General features: G+C 41.6%; 1 protein-coding gene across 5 annotated transcripts in view; it reads left to right on the top strand.

Moving 5' to 3' along the window:
* The window catches only part of PPFIA2 (PTPRF interacting protein alpha 2), a 706,597-nt gene that overhangs the window by 576,041 nt on the left and 111,240 nt on the right, over nt 1-19,316 (top strand). For all 5 annotated transcript variants that reach the window (XM_059726131.1, XM_059726132.1, XM_019494145.2 and 2 more), the window contains 2 exons: nt 9,657-9,803; nt 14,047-14,181. In XM_059726131.1, coding sequence (XP_059582114.1) covers nt 9,657-9,803; nt 14,047-14,181 — 282 coding nt within the window. The remainder of the gene's footprint in view (nt 1-9,656; nt 9,804-14,046; nt 14,182-19,316) is intronic.

Raw genomic sequence — 19,316 nt, 5'->3', positions numbered from 1 at the left:
CTGTACGTACACATCTTCTGTAGCTGGAACTTAAGGAAAACATCACCTACCACAAGGATCACAATAAAATCCCAGGGATTGGCAGCACTGCAAGCCTTCTACCCTCACTACATTGCCCTCAGAAGCTTCTTTTTCTCCCCAGGGTATTCCTGACAAACAAAATATCCCTGTAGTTTCTCTCCAGAAGATACTGGAGTTTGAGGTTGTCAGACTCGATTTTAGTTTCCTCTCCTTTCTGCTCAGTTTGGGGATGAAGATAGCTCAGTAAAGAAGATTCTGCTTTGAATGTGGCAGCAGCTGAATATGAGGTGTTGGCTCCTCTTGATTTTGGAGAAGTCTGGGAAAACACTCGCATGCGCATGTGCTCCTGTGCACAACCCACAGAAATTACATCTCTTTATACCACCCAACTAGATGTTTTCCTAATACACTTTTCTGCTCCTTGGCAATTAAGTTACACCACTGTGTACCACACCAACCTAACAAATTAACAGATTTTTAATTTACAGTCATTCCCATTCCTGCTGAATTGTGCTTTATTTTACTTGCTGAATAGCTTTCAAAGTGAACTTGTCAAATGTATTTGTTTATTTAAACATATTTGATTGGATTTATTCTATATATGTTAGGTACCTTTGATTTAATGGGACACAAGGGATATTTCATGTCCTGTCAGTTCTTAGCAGAGTCTTGCTTGCTTCGTTCATTCAGCCCCTTTCTCTCCTTATTCCAAGACCTTGGCTTTACTGTATATTTTACTTTTTTTCTTGTTCTGGGAACAAGTGGTTTCCTCAGATGCTACAGTTCAAGTTAGAGCTGTGTGAAATGTTCAAAACAAGCTTCATATATGCTCAGATTAAATCTAGCATTTGAGGATTACTGCAAATGAAAACCTCTCTCTTTTCTCAAACACAAGCAAGCCAGCAAACACTGATGCCTGTGACTTAAGGTAGACATCTGGATTCTTAAGGCTCAGAAATGCCCTCTGCTCCCTTTTTATGTCTTTGGGTATATGCTACCCAGTCCTCTGGCTTCATGTCCCTCCCATATTTCCTTGTTTGTGGAAAGTATCACCCAAAAGTATTATTTTCCATGCCTAAGAAATTCTTTAAGGGAGCCCCTCCTATAGAACCTTCCCCATTCAAACTTGACATTATCTGTTCAGGAATACTGTAATGTATTATTTTGTTTGTCTTGCAATAGCATCTAGATGCCTTTCCAGGTCAGAGCTCCATGATAGTGCATGTCCCTAAAAGCTCACAGTAATTGTTCACCCATATATGAGACAGCAGCAAGCAACCTATTTCCAGTACCAAATATTAGCTTTACAGACTAAATGGATGTGGGAGTCTCCCTTAATCATGAGCTTGTGGTTGAAAAACTGACAGTTTTGCGTGTCTCATGAAGATACTGGAAGAAACAAAAAGGGCTGGAGGATGGGATGGCATAGTAAAAAGCCAGAGCAAACAGAAGAAGAGACTAGATAATTAATGACTAGACACCAAGTAGGATAAAAGAGAAAACAAAAGACAAGGTAAAGGAAGGAAGAGTGAAAGAGAGGAGAGCAAATAATTGTACCAACACCAGGTTTGCATAACCAGAGACTCACTCAGGAGGGAAAACCCAGAAAACAAAAAGGTGCACTATCCACTAGGAGCAGACGCATGTTATAGACCTGATGACATTGAAGAGGATCCCATTAGGATTGCTTAAAAATCTGTTGTTCATGATGGAACAAACAATGTGGTTGGATACTCACTGATATAGAAAGAGGCTAGGGAAGATGCTTAGAGTAGAAGATTGCATGGTTTCCAGTGAGATTCTTCCTGTCCCAAGACATGAAGGGTAAAGGCAGGACAAGATTACAAAGATCAACAGATCTCTGAAGCTAATGCTGTCAGGGTTCCTTGGAGATGTTTGACCATTGCCAGTATTCACAAGATAGAAAGTTTTATTAAGGGACAGGCTCCAATTTAGTAAGGTGGAATAGACTTCTGGGATCAAGCCTGGCACAACTGATAAGAGTTTAACTGGGTACATGGGGGAGATGATTGGGCAAAACCAATAAAACCTCCAGGAATAAATCTAAAAATCAGTGGAGAACTGACTGATTGAAGATGTATAAATGGAGAAAGGAACACAAGAAAACAGAAAGAATAAAGAAAGCAGTAACAATTATGAAAACAGAAGACAGACAAGTATTCTAGCCAGTAAATTGGCTGTACCTATCTCAAATGTGATGTCAAATCAGGCCATACCCAAAAAAACTGAGGACTCCAATTTTGGGATCTGAAAACCAGACATTATAAGAATAAGAGATACTTGAGTGAATAGTAGCCATGATTGTAATGAAAGTATTCAAGGGCTCACACTGTTTAGAAAGCTAGAAATAAGAGTAAAGGTGGTGGAATAGCAGTATATATCAATGGAGTAAAAGTTTTGTTTTTGTTTTATATTGTTTTTACAAAGTGATAACACACACTAAACAGAATCTGAATGAAAAATCACATTAAGGAACAGTAAAAAATTGTATCAGAGGGGTTGTTTTGGGCACTGTTGTATATCTCAGGTTCAAATTTTGATAAGGATTAGAGATCCTTATAATATTCTAGGACAAAATAGTAATAGTGGAAATTGTTTATGCAAAGTGTTTGTGGGAGATTTTGACTACCTAAATATAGACTAGATAACAAATGTTATGACTGAGGGTGGAGCACAGATATTTCTGGATGATAAATGGCTAAATTTCTCTACATATAGGAAGATTGCAGATGTCTAAAAAGACAATGAAACTGTAAACTTGGTTTTATCATTTTGACAATGAAACTAAAAACTTGCTTTCCACAACCAAGAAAAGTTGATTTTTCCACTCTTTATAAAAGACCTGGTTGTGGAAAATAGTCTTGGATTAAACAATAATGATTTGATTTAGTTCAATGCAAATCACAGGTAAAACAAGAATAGATTTATAACTAAAGTTTTGGATTTCTAAAGGATAGGCTTTGAAAACCTATGAACATTAGCTGGATATTGGAGCTCCTGAATTTAAATGATGAAGAGTTGTGCAACTGCTTTACATCAAAAGTGTAAATGCTATCTGGAGCTTGCACTTCCCAAGCAAGATGATAAAAAATATTAGGGAAGGACTGAAGACATATCAGGGTGATATACTGTATAATAAGAGGAAGCAAAGAATCTACAACAGATGGAAATGGTCAGAGGTCACATAGCACTGAAATAAGGGGAGAATGACAAGAGATTAGTTAATCTGGACTTTTCAGGAAAATTAAAGCAAACAACAAAGCTAAGGGAAAAAAGATAGGGTAGAAAGCAAGGATAATCTTGGTACAGTTGAAATACTAAATTAATACTCCACTTCAATCTTCACTGAGGATGAAAAGGTATAAGAGAATAATTCTAGAATACACAAGGAAATTTATCTTATCTAAAATGGGAACAAAACAGAAATTACATATTGTGATGAAATTAGAGCCTCCAGATAATCTGCAATGCAAAATATTGAAATAACTGGCACATGAAATAGCAACTTGCGTAGAATAGATCTTCACTGAATTTGTCAACTGGGAAATAGTACTTTGTGGGTGTGTCTACATGCGCAAATATGACTAAATGTAATGTTCATTAAGCTAACGTGCATTAAGCAATTTTTGGCAGGTGTCTACAAGTGCAGGGACTTGGAACTAAAGTTAGTCCCAAGTCCCTCCAGTCCTGCCATGTGCCTCTGTGGCCCTGGGGGATCTCCAGCCTGCAGCCACTAGCTGCCAGCATTTGGTATCCATGTTGAAGCCAGAGCCAACTACCAGCTCTTGGCAGCCATCATGGAAACTCTGATCCTTGGCCAACCCCTTCCCTTCCCAGGAGCTGTGTGCCCAGAACAGGGGCAGCACTTGCCAGCTTCCTCTTTGCCCACTCTTCCCCACCCCCCACCAGGGCTGCTCCAGCCCCTTCTCCTGTCCTTACAAGTGATGCCCAGCACCCCTCTGCTCCAGGCTGGCCTCTGCCAGTGACGACCAGTGCCCCATGCTCCTGCTGGCCCTGAGAGACCCAGCAGCATCACCTCCCCCCCCCCCCCCCCCAAGACAGCCGCACACCTACCAGCAGGGGCCAGGTGATTGGGTGCAGGAGGCCATGCCCAACTCCCTCCTTTGGCACTCCCCTCTCCAGCCCATCTGCCCTGCTGCCCACACACTCCCTACCCCCTGCCCACCCCTAGCACCACTCTCAGGACATGCAAATGGGTGAAACAAAAAAATGTTATTTCCCTCACAACTCCCATCCCTCCCCACTCAACAAACAGAGCCCCCTCGCCCCTACGTCCCCAGCACACAGAGCCCCCTCCCACCCATAAAAACAAAGCCACTCCACCACCCTCCAACAATAAAAAACCTGCTTTCCAGTGTGCAAGCTATATACAAGAGTCTCTCAGTCTTTTATTGCCCCAGAGTGGGGGGCTGTAGGATAGGAGCACCTAGGGGGCAGAGCCTGGAAGGCAGGCAGCCAGCACCCCAGGCTCAGGCCATTCCCCTGTAGGTACAAGGTCTGTGGTGACCATGGCAGCCAGTGGGTTTGTCCCTGGGTGACAGAAGCTGGTGCTGCTCTGAAGTAGGCAGTTCTCCCTCTGGCTGCCCAGGAGCCAGCCCCTACCTGTGTCACCACTGCGCTCTGAGTAAGCCCCTGCCGCATGTGCCCTGGGCAGTATACAATGAGCTGTTTGTGCAGGCTGAGGGGTGCCCGAATAACTATGCCCTGCTGCTCCTCATGGTAGGGTCTGGGGTTGCAGCATTGTTGAGGCAGTTGCTGGCCAGGGCTCCCTGAGCTGCTGCTGGGTACAGGAGCTGGGGAGGTGGGTCGGGTGGAGCACTGCATCTCCAAGGGTCCTTCCTCCAGTGACAGCTCATTGGAAGGTTCAAGGCAGTGCAGGGGCTCAGTCAGGTTGACCCTGCTGGTGACCAGTGCAGGGGTGCAGCCTGGGTCCTGGAGTGCTAAAATCTGGGTCAGCTGCCACATGGAGCATGGTTTGATGGGCACAACCAAACCAACAATTGTGGTTGGTCATTGCCACCCACTGTGCCTGCAAGGCTTTGACCTTTATGTGGCACTGCCAAACCATCTGGGAGTGTTCTATACATGTGGGTGTTCGAGCACCCTCCCTGCACAAAGTGCCGCTGCACCTCCACTTCACCCCAAAGGGCCATGAGGTCACCAATCTCCTCCCAGGTCCAGTTGGGAGTCAATGTGGATGGCACAAGTGAGTGCATGCAGGCAGGGCAAGACCTCAATGGAGAGGATGACGAGGATATCATGTCCTGCACTGGCTTTCTGGGCCCCCACACAGCTGTACCTGTGTGACTGACCCTAGACAGGGCTCAGGAACGCTCAGGAGTGGGACACAGCCAAGGACTGGGAGCCACATGGCAGAGGCAAATGTGCCACAGCACCTGCAAACACAGGAGACAGTGCTGGGGGTGAGCAGCACCAGGGACCAGGTACAGACTTTGCTGCCAGTGAGCCAGGCAGCAGCCCTTGGGAGATCTCAAGGCTGGGCAGGGTGTGCAGCAGGCTTCAGTCCTTTGCAGCACTCACGTGTGGCCAAGCGTGAATTCCAGCTGTGGGACAGGACTGGCAGAGGCTGCCTGAGTCCCGGTAGGGGCTCACATGGCCTGCAACTAGGGGCTGCCAGAGAGCAGCCCAGCCCTGGGGCAGGAGAAGCTCCCAGCCAGGAGTCCTGGGGTGGGCTCAGGGTGGCCCTCTAATGGCTAGGCAGACCCAGTACTAAAGCTAGTACTGGGTCATGTCTACATGTGCATTAATGTGCTTTAACTAATCACACCTAAATTTGATACTTGCATTTGCAGGTATCAAATTTAGGTATGATTAGCCTAACTGCCATTTTTAATGCACAGTAAGGGCATGCATGTGTAGAGGTGTGCCTTCACTGCGCATTAAATTAGGCTGATGAGCATTAACTTGTCTCGTGTAGATGTGCCCTATGACTTGAAAATAACACATGCAGGGCATCTTTTCATGTGCTTCAGTGTTGCGGGGAGTGCGTTTTAATTAGAGCAGCTCTCAGGAGTTTTAATCAGAGTGGCTCTCGCATGCTGAATACATGTGATACCGAGACTGGTGGAGTATCTTAATTAGAATCCAGCAGACTTGATTAATCAAGTCGACTCTGACGCATTCTAATTAGAATGCATCAGAACTGGTAGTGCCTATGTTCAGAAAAGGGAGGGCAGGGAATAAGTGACACAAGCAACTACAGTGCTGTTAGTTTGATTTTAATACTACATAAGGTTTTGGGACAGGTATTGAAAGAGAATAATCAAGGACATGAAGGTAAACATGAAATGGTGCAAAATGTGACATAGCTTTATCCAAGGCAGATTGTGTCAGACCAATCTAATATCCTTTTATGACACCTTAAATGACTTCTTAGATAAGGGCAACATAGTGAACATAACCTGTGTAAACTTAAGCAAAGCATTTGCAACTGGGCCACAGCTGGAGAAGATTGGGATAAGTGTAAGGCAGATAAAGAGTTGGATAAAAAAGAGACTAAAAGAAGTTATAGTGAAATGGAAACTAGGAGGTTAGCAAGAAGGTACTAGTCATGTTCCACAGGTGTTGGTATGGGACTGATTGTGTAGAACAAGGGTGTCAAACTCATTCCATGCCATATGGAGCTTCTTCACAGCCTGGAGCACAAGGTGGCAGGGGCAGTGGCGAGTGAGGCTGTATTGGCATAGCCCACACTCACCCTCTAGCCATGAATGGGCATGTCTACCAGAGACCAGGTGCCCCAGATCCTGTAGCAGGCCATGCCCCTCTGTGGTCATGTCCCCCGACTTCCACTAGCTGCTGGTAGCCTCACAGGATGGATAAATTGGCTCTTGGGGCTGAATCTGGCCCACAGGCCATATGTTTGATATCCTTGCTGTAGAATTTTTCAGTAGTAATCTTGATGCAAAAACTAGATGTGGACCTATGAAATTTGTGCATAACACAAACTTAGTGGGTTTTGCTCATACAGAGAAGGATCAGAGTATGCAAAATCACATGCTCTGGGACTAATACCATGAATTTTTGCTCTAAACTGAAAGCTTGTCGATTGAGGGCAAGAAGAAGAGAGGAGCATAGGTGTTTTGGTCAACTGTAGGGTGGACATAAGCCACCAGTGTCATGGGGCTATAAAAAAAGCTAATGCAGTTCAAGAGTGTATTAGACAGGGTATTTTTTTGTAAAGACAGGAACGTATTAGTGTGCAAGATCCTTTTAGAATATTGTGTAGAGTTCCAGTCACCTATGTTCAAGAAGATAAATTTTAATTAAGACAGATGCAGAAGACAACTAGGATGATTAGGAAATTAGAAAACCTGTTTTAGAGCAGGAGATTAAAAGAGCTAGGCTTGCTTAGTTTAGGAAAATGATGGTTGAGAGGAGTCATAATTACTTTTTATAAATATATTTGGAAGGAAGGAAAAGAATCTCAGGAGAAAAGCTATGCAAGACCAATGACAATGTTACAAGATCAAATGGACACAAACTGGTCACGAAAAACATTAGAGTTGAAATTAGAGGCGTGACATTTTTGAATGGGGAGACGAGAGAAACATAAATGTCATCAAGATGGACCTTGATAAATTTAGGGATGTAATAATATAACCTAGGAGTGTTTTGGGAATACTAGTCCACTATGCATAGGCACTGAGTACATGGGGACCTGAGGACTCTGGCCCTCCTCGGGAAGAGGCATAGGGTGATCACTCATCCCTTATTGGGTAGGACAGTCCCAAAATGTTAACATCAAGTCCCAGTCTTAGCCCCCCCCTCCCAGCAAAAATAAAAGTCAGCGGCTATGCCACCACGTGATATGTGATACGTGATATGTGACTTCAAGTGTTTGGTATCCATATGGGAAAACTTGATCTCTGGGTGGGCTATAGCACGTGGGGGAGGTGCCTATTAATCTCCTGGCTTCTATTGCTTTTCTGTTAGGGTGAGAGAATTTTTTCCCCTTGAATGTACTTTTTTTTTTTTGGAGGGGGCTTCTGGGGTTGTGTGGATTTTTAACTTTTTCCTTTTTTCCTCCAGATACTGGCTACAGCTTGAGGTTGGCAATCACCTGTGATGCTTCTAATTATTCAAAGTAACTGTTCAGGTGGATAGTGGGTCTTGATCATTCATTCAGGGTCAAGCTGATTGCCAGATTAGGGATCCAGAAGGAATATTTCCTCCAGGTCAGATTTGGAAGGATCATTGGGGAGTTTTTGCTGTCCTCTGATGTTTGGGGCATTTTTCATTTCATAGCATCATATGGGTACATCTTACCTAACATTTTCCCTGTCATTACAGTGACCAAAGCATCCATGGTGTCCTTGTCTGTCTTGTTCTCTTCATATGGCATATAGCAGAAGATAATAGAAGATCTTTTTATTATTATTGCATGCCTTGTGGCTGCGGAGTGCAAGAGGCTCTTGAAAGACTGTTTCTGTAGATCCTTTTGGAGAGATGATTATGAAACTAGAGAACTGGACTTGATGTCCCAAAAAGTTCTTTCCAGTCTTATGTTGTCAAGAAATTGTATGTTAAGACTGAGGCGTGTTTCTTGGTCCTTGTGCTCAATAATGCTTTGCTTGTTTGTTTCCTTTATCTTTTGCATGACTACAGTCATTTGTTAGGTTAAGGCTTCATTCATGTCCAAAGAAATGCTTCAGGAGGGGGGTACAGTTCCTTAGTATCTGTTCCCTGCAGAGATTAGTGTAGGTATAGCTCAGCATTTTCTGTAGGAGTATGATAGTGTAAGGAACACTGAATTAGATCTTCATTCCTTTTCTGTTCTCTGGAGACATCAAAGGTGAAACCAGTGAGTGGGAGATATGAGTGTGGTGATAGAAAAGATCTAACTGTGGGGCCTGAAGGGGCAAGATATTTTTTTAAGCTTTGAGTACATTCAGCACAAACTTCCGTGTACATTTGCAAGCAGTTGCTCAAAACATATCTTTATGAACTGAGTGGGATGCAGGGGAAGGTGGGAACCTGCAAGTCATTTACACACTCATTGCATCTTAACTTAAGATCATGCAGCCCTGGCTTATCTAGGAAATCTGCATCTAGCAGATATTCTATCCTCTCTCCCACTAGTTAAAAAGCTAGGTTGGATGACACTATTGTGAGTAAAAGAAAGTTTGGGTCCAAAATGTATTAAGCTGGTCAGTTCAGGACCTTTTGCTTTTAGACTCCTGTTACTGGCCTTTATAGCTCCCTTTTTGAAACATATTGTTTACAGTATTGCATTGTGATATTTAGATTACTATGTGACCTGTATTTTCTGATGTCTACAATTATTTATAAAGTAAACAAATTACTATTAAACAGCTTGTAATATTTATCACATATATTAAAATGCTGAAAAGGTGAGAAATGTTCAGTTTTCCCCTGAGTGCTGTATCAACTAATTTAACTATGTAGGTGGGTGGTTTTATATTCTGCTGTAAACATTTGTAATTTTTTTATGTGAAGACATATGAATCCAAAGGAAAAGAAACTTTCCTTACAAAATTCACAGCCCTGTTTAAAATTAAGCTAACTTTCAAGCTACATGATTTTTGAAATGCATATTTTTTTCATTATAGGCTATGGCACAAAAAGAAGATATGGAAGAAAGAATCACTACCCTTGAGAAGCGCTACCTCAGTGCACAGAGGGAATCCACCTCTATACATGACATGAATGATAAGCTGGAAAATGAACTGGCAAACAAGGAGGCCATCCTACGCCAGGTTCAGTATCTGCATCACTGAAATGGCTCTATTCATGCAGAATAAAAGTTAGCACCCGAGGACCAAAAAAAAAAAAAAAAAGAGAAAGTACAGGAGTTATAGTAGGAGGTTTCTATTAAAGTAGGTTGAGCTTCTCATTCTGAGTCAATGAACAAATCTGCCTTAAAGTAATTCAGGCAATTTAGTCTACAAATTTCATATCAGCTGCTATAAACCTATTTAACAAAACCAATTTGCCCTCTCAGCTTCATAAAGTAGCTGCAGTCAGTTATGTTTTCAAGTGGTGTCCTGCACTAGAAAAGGCAGATCCAGGATTTGGCAAAGTGGGATGCAGGAGTGTTCACCCAGTTTCAGGGGTGACTGCACCCCTACTCCCAGCATCTTCCCCTGCTACCAACTTGTGTGGCCACACTGTACCATAGGAATCCTCCCACTTCCCCTCCATGCTCAGAGGCATGTCTTCTCCCCTCCCTTTCCTTCCTTCCCCTCCAGCTGTTGCTGCTTTCCTTGTGTCCCAGGGGCAGAAGATGCTTCACAACTTTTCTTGCCCACTCCAGCCATGCTGCATGGGGGCTGGACTCAGCTGGGAATAGCAACAGTGGCAGTGGGCGCGTTGGGGGGGGGGGGTTCCCCCTCCCTGCATGTGCTTCCAGGGGACCAGGTAGGGTGGGGGAAACTTACCCTTGCCCATCACTGCTGCTGTTGCTGTTCCAAGCTGAGCCCAGCTCCCACACAGCCCAGATGAAGCAGGGAGGAGCAGTTCTGAAGCTTTCCCTATTCCCAAGACAGCAGGGAAAGCAGCAGCAGGTCAGAGGCCAGGGTTGAAAAGAGGCAGGGATGGGCCTTTTCACACAGAAGGGAAGTATGGGATTCTCACCTGCTTTGGGGGGTTAAAATTTCACCAAGAGGCTCCTGCAGTATAGTCCAGTCTGAAAAGGGTGTGCAGCTGTGCCACTGCACACCTTCTGCATCCACCCAGTGCATCTCAAATGACATTACCTAGGCAAAAAATGAAAGGTTTTTTTTTCCATATAGTCTTCTCTCGGATACCATTAGTCACAAAATAGAAATAAAAATATAGGAAGAGATGTTCTTTAGCAATTCAGCCAGGACACTGGAAGTCAGTTCTCATTTTGTATTCCTAATTCTTTCACTGGTTCAGTACAGCCAGTAGTAAGACAGATGTATAATGCTGCAAAATTAGTGTAATCATACTTGCTTTATAAAGGTGTGTGAGGTATTATTAGTTGCTATGTGTTAATATGTTATGTCATCATCAGGTGTCATGGGGTGAAATGTTACATCCCTATTATGCAACAGGGCAAACATAGTTACTAAACAGTTAGGTCATTTCTTCTTAAGGTTGTGTAACAGCTCAGACTTTTGGCCCTGATTCTCGTTTAGCCGCACTTACATGATAAACTTACTGTGCCAGGCAGTCAAGGCCTTCAGATATTCTTCACTGTTCCACACAGGCTGCCTACAAAACTAGCAGTTTTGTCAGGATATCCACACTAATTAGCACTGCCACGCAACAGTTCTAACTAGTTCATCTGAAACATTGCACCAGGCAAGATTGAACTACTTCCAGTTTAGGTGGCAGCAGTGCAGAACAATGAGGTATGCTTGAAAATGCTGCTGCTTGGCATAGTAAGTGTGCTATATAGACATAGTCTTTGGGTGCACCAAGATGAGTACAGATGTGCTGTATGTGCCACCGCAGACCCATCTGGTAGAAAAAGAGTTAATATGGGGGGCAGAGCATCCTGGATGCCCCTTGACTAAGCACCCTGCAGGGGCTTCACCAAGGCAGGTAGGGGGATCAAGCAGGACCCCTTTGAGACCTTGGCCCCAGGCAGGACTTGGACCTGGGATGCTGGGAAGGGAATGGCAATGCATGGAGTCAACCCCTGCCTTTCCAGAAGGAGAGGGACAGTAGGAGAAGAAGCACTGCTGGGATTTGAACCCAGGATCTCCTGTTTACTAGATAAGTAAACTGCACTTAGCTTTAACCAGCTAAGCCACAATGCCAACCACAGGAAATTTGTAGTGCTACACACTACACATGTCACACATGCAGGCATTCCCCACACTGCTACTTTGCAGCGCTGGGGGCAGGGGGGTTGACCCCAGGATTCCGGGGCCAAAAAAACCCAAGCCTAAAAACAGTGGGGTGGCACACATGGTGGCAGCATATGCCACCCAAAACCGGAGCCTGGCCGGCTTCAGGCACACTCTGGATGCCAGCCAGGCTCCATGCTGCAGGATCCCCATGGCTGCAGCTCCTGGAGGCCCCTGGGTCTGCAGGTAAGGCTGCTGGGGACAACACAGTTGGTGGCCCCAGCCTCCCCTACCCCACCTGGGGTAACATGGTGCACACCAGAGCATGTGTGACACAGGCATTTCCTGGGGACACGTAGCAGCAGCACACCTTATGCCGTTGCTGTTTGTCCCTAAGGAAACACACATCTTTGCTCATGGGGAGCCTGATGTTGTGAGCCTATCAGCCAGCTGTGTGCCTTAGAGCAGCCTCAGATATAATTTAACAAAGGCTTGGTCCAAAAATAAGTGGGCTCAATGGCAATTTGCCCCTTCTTCCTATCTTTAACATTTCCAGCACATTTTTTTATTCTGGAATCAGCAAGGGGTGATGATTTGGAGGCATTCTACATGCTCTATTAGGGTGGGGAGTGAGGAACAAGACAGGACTATTCACCTAATTGTTATATAGGGGTGTGAGGCAACAGAAAATCTAGTCATATACCTGACCATTGGGTAAAGTGAGTGGAGTTGACCGCTTTTCATTTGGTTAAGCTGTATGAATTGAAAACTCCAATGAATATTTTGAAAATGTAGATTTGTTCTCCCCCAAGACAGAAGAAGAGTAAAAAAGAAAATCTTTTCCTTCTGTCAGACATTTTTATAATGCTTTAGCACATACATTGTTTCCTAACTGCATCAGACTCTATTCAAATGAACCTCATTTTCAGTGATCTGGAAGAAAGCATAAAATCATTGTACTAAATGATTTTAGAATAACGTTCTAGCATTTTATGTGAGGCAAAAATGTGAGGGGCATATAATTTAGGGGACAAGTCAGGGACACCAAGAAATCTGGATGGTTTGGCAAGATTTACATGTATGAAATGTGTTTTAATGCAGTGAAGTACAAAGTCACATGGGCCCAAATTCAGCTCCCCTTTTGGCAGGTATGTAGCACTTACTCAGCTAACTTCGCTGTGTCGGTACCATTTTGAACATATTTTTAGATCCTGCTCCCTCTTCTTAACAACTTGCTCTGACTGTTTTTGTCCTGCTAAAGTCCTGTTTCATCTAGTCAAATGTATCAACTTTTTGTAAATCCCTGTGGGGAAGAGAGGAGGGCAGATTTCCAAACTTTTATTCCGAAAACCTTGTGGTTAGAACACTTGCCCAGGAATGAAGGACCCAGGTTGTATTTCCCACTTACTCACATATGGTTTGAACCTACGACCCCACCTTCCAGCTTAGTTAGCTTGGCTTGCATTGCCAAGAGCAGACTCCACCTTTCCTGTTGAAGCTGGCCCATGGGCAATGAAGAAAGGAAGATAATGTGAGGCTAGGGGAAACCCAAACCAGAGGATGTTTGGCTCAGTAATGAGAGCACTGCACTGCAAGGAAGGTGTCTTGGGTTTTGGCCCCCTTCCTCCAGTAGGATAAAAGCTATCCCACTGCTATTTTCTCAAATGACACTTAGATGCAAAATGCAGAAATATCATCCGATGTTCCAGCCATCAGTTCATTCCAACAATTTTGTGGCAGTTGTATCTGTCTAAAATGTGTACTACTTCGTATTTTAGCTCCCTCTTAACTTTGCAATGAACTAGACTCAATAATTCTGTTTGTACTTTCCAAAATGGCTTTTACTGGCACCAGTACATTGCTTTTTGCTTGGGTAAGCAGTACACAGATCATGGAAAAGGAGTGTTTGTTCATCTTTGTACTTAACAATTTGTGACTCCTTTTCTTAGCCTCAAAAGGCCTCAAATCCTTAGCCCTCAAATCAGGCATAATAAATATAACAGGCCCATACTCTTCCATACTTAGATTAATCATTTTTGCAGCAGCATAATAAGGTCTCTCAAGCTAGATAATACCTTTGCCTGTACCCAGTTTGACTGACCTTCTCAGAAAATTCTCTTAAGAACTATAACAAGTTTTTAATTCTGGTTTTTATATTTTTTTTTCCATCTCTGGGTTTCAGTTGGAAGAAAAAAACAGACAGCTGCAAGAACGTCTTGAGCTAGCTGAGCAGAAGCTTCAACAGACAATGCGGAAGGCTGAGACATTGCCGGAAGTAGAGGCTGAACTGGCTCAGAGAATTGCAGCATTGACAAAGGTACTGCACTGAGAAATAGGTTCACTTCAGAAGTATATATGGTTTAATTTTGATTTATTATTCCTCCTTTTGACATCAAGAGTAACAAAAAAGCAACATGGTTTCAACACGATTTGGAAAAAATGCCATGTGCTAATGTACTAGAAGCAAATGTTAAGTATATGACATAGTTATTATTTACCTATCTTACATTGATGCGATTGGTGCAACTCAATACAACAATATTATGTAACCTGACTGTGATTTCTCAGTGTTTGTGGGCAGACAAATTAACTACCCTTACTTACTTTAAAGTCCATTAGGGCCAGGTACAGACATTACACTTTTAATGATATAAATGATTGGAAATGAGTCTATACCCATAACAGAACAGAAGTTCTGCACACAAAACTGGTCTATACCTGTAACAGAACAGAAGTTCAGCACGCATAGTCTGGCTTAAAAATGATGGAACCCGGTCTAAGACTTGCCCCCACCACCAAAGAGTGAATGTGTGGTCTGTTTGCTACCGATCTAAACTACACCACTTAACAGAAAACTGTGTAACTTAGATCGATTCCACCTCAGGCTTTTTGAATGTCTGTATTTAGCCTATCTGTATAAGGAGTCATAGATTTCCAGTATCTCTAAAAATTCATGAATCCATTTAGCTTGTAATACACAAACATTTCACACTTAACAACAAAAGAAACAGTCATGCTATTACTCATATTTATTTTTTCATGATGTTTTTATACACCACATCAATTAGAAAAGACACAACAATCATTTTCACTACAATAAATGACACAAAATAACATCTTCCTTACTGGCAGTTGGGATCATTTGTGTAATAAAAACAAAGCCATCTGGAATATTTACTTTAAAAAAAAAAAACCCTCTTATAGCAGATAGTCAGAATACAGTTGATAAATCACATAAAAAATGCAAAGCCCTAAAGGGACCAAAGACAGCCTGGTTTCTATGTTAGCAGCTTTCTTACAGAAAAATGAGACAAAAGTACATTTTAAATATTGCAACTGTGCATGCAACTAGTTCTGTAATTCAAAGATTATTAGCTTTATTTTGTCACATTACTATCATAAAATAATTTATCCATCACATTTTATAGTCAGACAAAATGAAAAAAGCCGATATAGGACATGATGTTACATATTACTCTGATAGGTCTAAACTTTCCTTTTTCTGTCACTAAAGGAAGATTGTAGCAAACTTTGCAGACAAATTTTCATATTTAATGAATGCTAAAAAATTATTTTCGTTCCTTTGTACTGGGTCATCAGTACCTAGTCGTATTAATTTACCCTAATTGTTTCTTCATTTTAGTGATGAGGACATTATACACACATGCACACGTGTATATTTTACCTCAAGAAGTCAAGATCAGTATTCAGTAATCAGGATATTCACTGATTATGTAAATGGCTTGTATTCTGAAAGGCAGACTGAAAATGAAGATTCAGCAAAAAATGAGCTAAATGAAATGACAAACAAATGTTGCAACATATTTTTAAAACCTCATGTGTGTATAAAGGCAACCTTGGCAGCTTTAAATTGCCCAACTGTGACTGATACAGCAAATGACCCTATTTTAATTATTGTTATTATTATTACTATTATTTTAATGCCCTTAGCAATGTAAGAGAGTGTTGTCTTATATTTTTGAATTTTTCTTTTCTTGAATCATTTCTGCTGTATTTGAGGAACCAGGCAGTATTTTTAAGCTTCAAGCACATCTTTTATTGTCACCATTTTTTAATTGAATTAATATTAATAATGAATATTGTGAGAAGTCTTCAGCATGTAATATTTTCAAGTGCTATTCCTAGGCAGAGCTCTGCCAAAGGAAAGTTCTCATGATTGACATCATGAGAGGAAGTGGCATTGTAACTCCACACCAAATACTGTTACCTGACTCACCTGTGCAGCTGTAGCTTACTCATTTTTAACTCAGATTAAAATTGTGAGGGGAAAGGCAGTAAGTGGCAATAATGAGGCTAGCAACATTTGAAGAGTCATCCTAAATTCCTGGCTGAGATTGTGAATATGGAAGGGAGAGGTGAACCAGAAATTTAGGTGCCTAGCATTGAGAAGCAGCTAAGCTGGTATGAAGGACAGGAAATGAATCTCAGGGAAGATTGACCCTGAGAAGCAGAAGAAAAATAGAAATCAATCGGAAATTATAGCAAGAGAAGAGAAAGGAAAAGTAAAAGCAAGAGAGATATGTATGTTTATGTATTTATTCAAACATTAAAATATAGATGTATTTATCTATAAAGTATAAAGTGTGTCTAGGCTCTTTTGCTATTTGTTGAAAAGGAATGAAGTAGCTGGTAAATAAGTGCAGATAAATAAGTGCAGTAGCCACTCCAAAGTCAAGAAGGGAAGATTATTTCAAAACAAAGAAACAAAAAAACCCCAAAAACTATGCCACCACATTTTTTTTGCAGTCTTCTATGCAACTGCAAATGTCTGGGGGAAAACTTTGGTTTGCAAAGTGTTCACATGACCAACAAATGTGATTTGTTTTGGAGTTTTGGGGGCAGTGAATTACAAAACCAAGAGCTCTTGTGGAAAGCCTCTGTCATTATTCAGTCTGGAGAAAAGAAAAATGAGGGTGTAGTTGATAGCAGTGTTCAAATACCTGAAGAGTGATTATAGAGTGGATGGAGCCGGGCTTTCCTCTGAGGCTATATAGACTCCAGCTGCAGGAGTTTGTTGATTAGGAGGAACTTTCTGACTATTAGGGTGGTTGAAACTTCAAATAAGCTATCTAAAAAAGTTTTATGTCCAGCCCTGGAAATTTTTAATAGCGGGTTAGACAGACACTTGGCTGGGATGGTTTAGTCATGGATGATCCTACCTTGAGCAGGGCCTGGACTAGATGATCTCGTGAGATCCCTTCCAGCTCTACTTTCCTATGATCTATTTTAGTCAGACAGGATACTCACTCAAGATATTACCATTAAATACTGTTCTTATTATGACCAGAAAACTCACAATGCATTTTCACGTCTTTTTCAAAAAAATTAATTTGACGTGGTTTTAAACCTGTGATCTGCATACTCCTGGAGGTCCACAAACTATGTCTAAGGGGTCCATGAAAGCTGACTATGATCAATCAGTAGTATGTGAATATCCACACTTACAATTTATAGAGGTGCGTACCTCCATTAAAAATATCCAAAGGGGTTTGCACCTCCATTGAAAATGTTTAGGGGTCTGCAAATGAAAAAAAGTTGAAAACCACTGGATTAGAGGAAAATCTAAAACATCATTTAGGCTTCAGTACCAGTTCTAGTACTTTCTAATTATTTATACAATGAAAACTTGAACAAATGTGTTTTTTAATATCCTTATATTTATATACTAAATATGAAATATGAATGCTAAATACTAAATATGAATGAGTGACAAAATCTGATCCATACATCATATTGATTAAGTATATATAGCTTATATTTTCTTATTTCAAATTTATGCAAATGTTGTTAAAAGTGCATAAATGGGAATCTCTATATTTTCCAGAGAACAAATAAATGTTTTTAAATGCTTTAAAACGGCTAGCTAGTGCACAGGTGCAAACTGTAACATTTGCCCAAGTAGCTGAGTAACTCATGCTGTTAGCGTGCAAATGGCTCCATGCAAATGTGGCTATATTGTTATAGGCACCCAAGTAAGCTAGTTTAAAGTTAGCTCAGGTATGTCCCAGTCACTGCAGTGGAAATCTGCCTTGGGAGGTTAAAGGTGAGTCTTCTGAGCCAAGTCCCTCTACATATGCTGCACTGAAACAAAACCAAAAATATTGATTCTTCTTGATTCCACCTCATTAGAATTGACCCTACCGAAATTAGTGGAGTTTCATTACTGTAAAACTGGTAAAAGAATTAGGCGCATATATTTCACTTTTTTATCAAAGTAAAATAACATGGGATGGCATAAAACATACTTCCCTGTGGATAAATGATGAGAACAGTAGTCATGGATTACCTATGATAAAAACAGTGTATATATGTTCTTCGAATTTGATTTTATACCCTTCAACTCAATGGCCCAGCAGCATGTATGTTTGGATTTCTGTTTTGCCATTCCACTTTAGTAAATCCAGATTAATATTTTATAAGACAAATGCGATACAAGATTTTGCTTCTAAAATCATGTCAGTTGGGGTTTGGGTTTTTCTCTATATTTTATAGAGTGAATTGGTGAATATTTTCTGCTGCTTTTTCATAAATTAGTCATAAGGTATGAAATTCTAAAAGTCTGGAGATCTTGGCTAAGTATCCAGAAAGTTACTTGATTCATCTGAGACTTTGTTTGGCTTAGTTTTCACTGTGGGCTAGCCATAAGGTGAGCCACTGCAATATCAGCCAATCTGTAGTAAAGGAATCTGGACAGGCACATGGCCTGTGCTGCCAGGCTTCTCATCAACACTGGCATTGTGGCTGAGGAACTTTGTAGCTGTCTGTGGCTAGATTCACATTCATTTATAACACTAGTAAGTGCTGAGTAGAGTACCATCACAACTTGACTGTTGTGCTGCACAGATGTGTTGCATAACAGCCCATTTTCACTGCAGGCGCATTACAGTAGCAATATGTAATAACAAGTACCCAAGTTAGAGACTAGCTGACAACTCAAAGAGTAGTGGCTACCTCATTATGTGGCACTAGTCAGGTATGGCTGTGTGAACACAATATGTCAAGGGAAAAACCAATAAATGAATTTAAATTAAATCTACAATGAATATGGGGCCTTAGTCTGTGTCATCATTCAACCAACCCCTTGTGGTAGAGCCTATGAACTTGCTTCCAATCATGGAAAGTTATTTCCCTGCATGAACTACATTTTTAGAGATAGGACATATCTGGCTACATTCAATACAGATTCATTTCCTCCTCTTAAAGGAAATGATCTGCCTTGGTCCAGTCTGAATCTACTACATTTGCATCTCTTCTTAGGGCTGCTTTTCTTGAAGAAGTTGACAAAAGTTTGTTTATGAAAGACTGGAGGGTGGATGGTTTTGGAAAGGAGTGAAAGTTTGTATGAAGTGCTGCATGACCAAAAAGATTCATAGATTTCATAGACATTAGGGCTGGAAGGGACCTCTCAAGATCATCAGGTCCAGCCTCCTG

This window comes from Alligator mississippiensis, chromosome 4, assembly GCF_030867095.1.
Source record: "Alligator mississippiensis isolate rAllMis1 chromosome 4, rAllMis1, whole genome shotgun sequence".
Classification (NCBI taxonomy): Eukaryota; Metazoa; Chordata; order Crocodylia; family Alligatoridae; genus Alligator; species Alligator mississippiensis.
The sequence above is the reverse complement of the archived record's forward strand: the minus strand, read 5'-3'. Positions and strand labels throughout refer to the sequence as shown.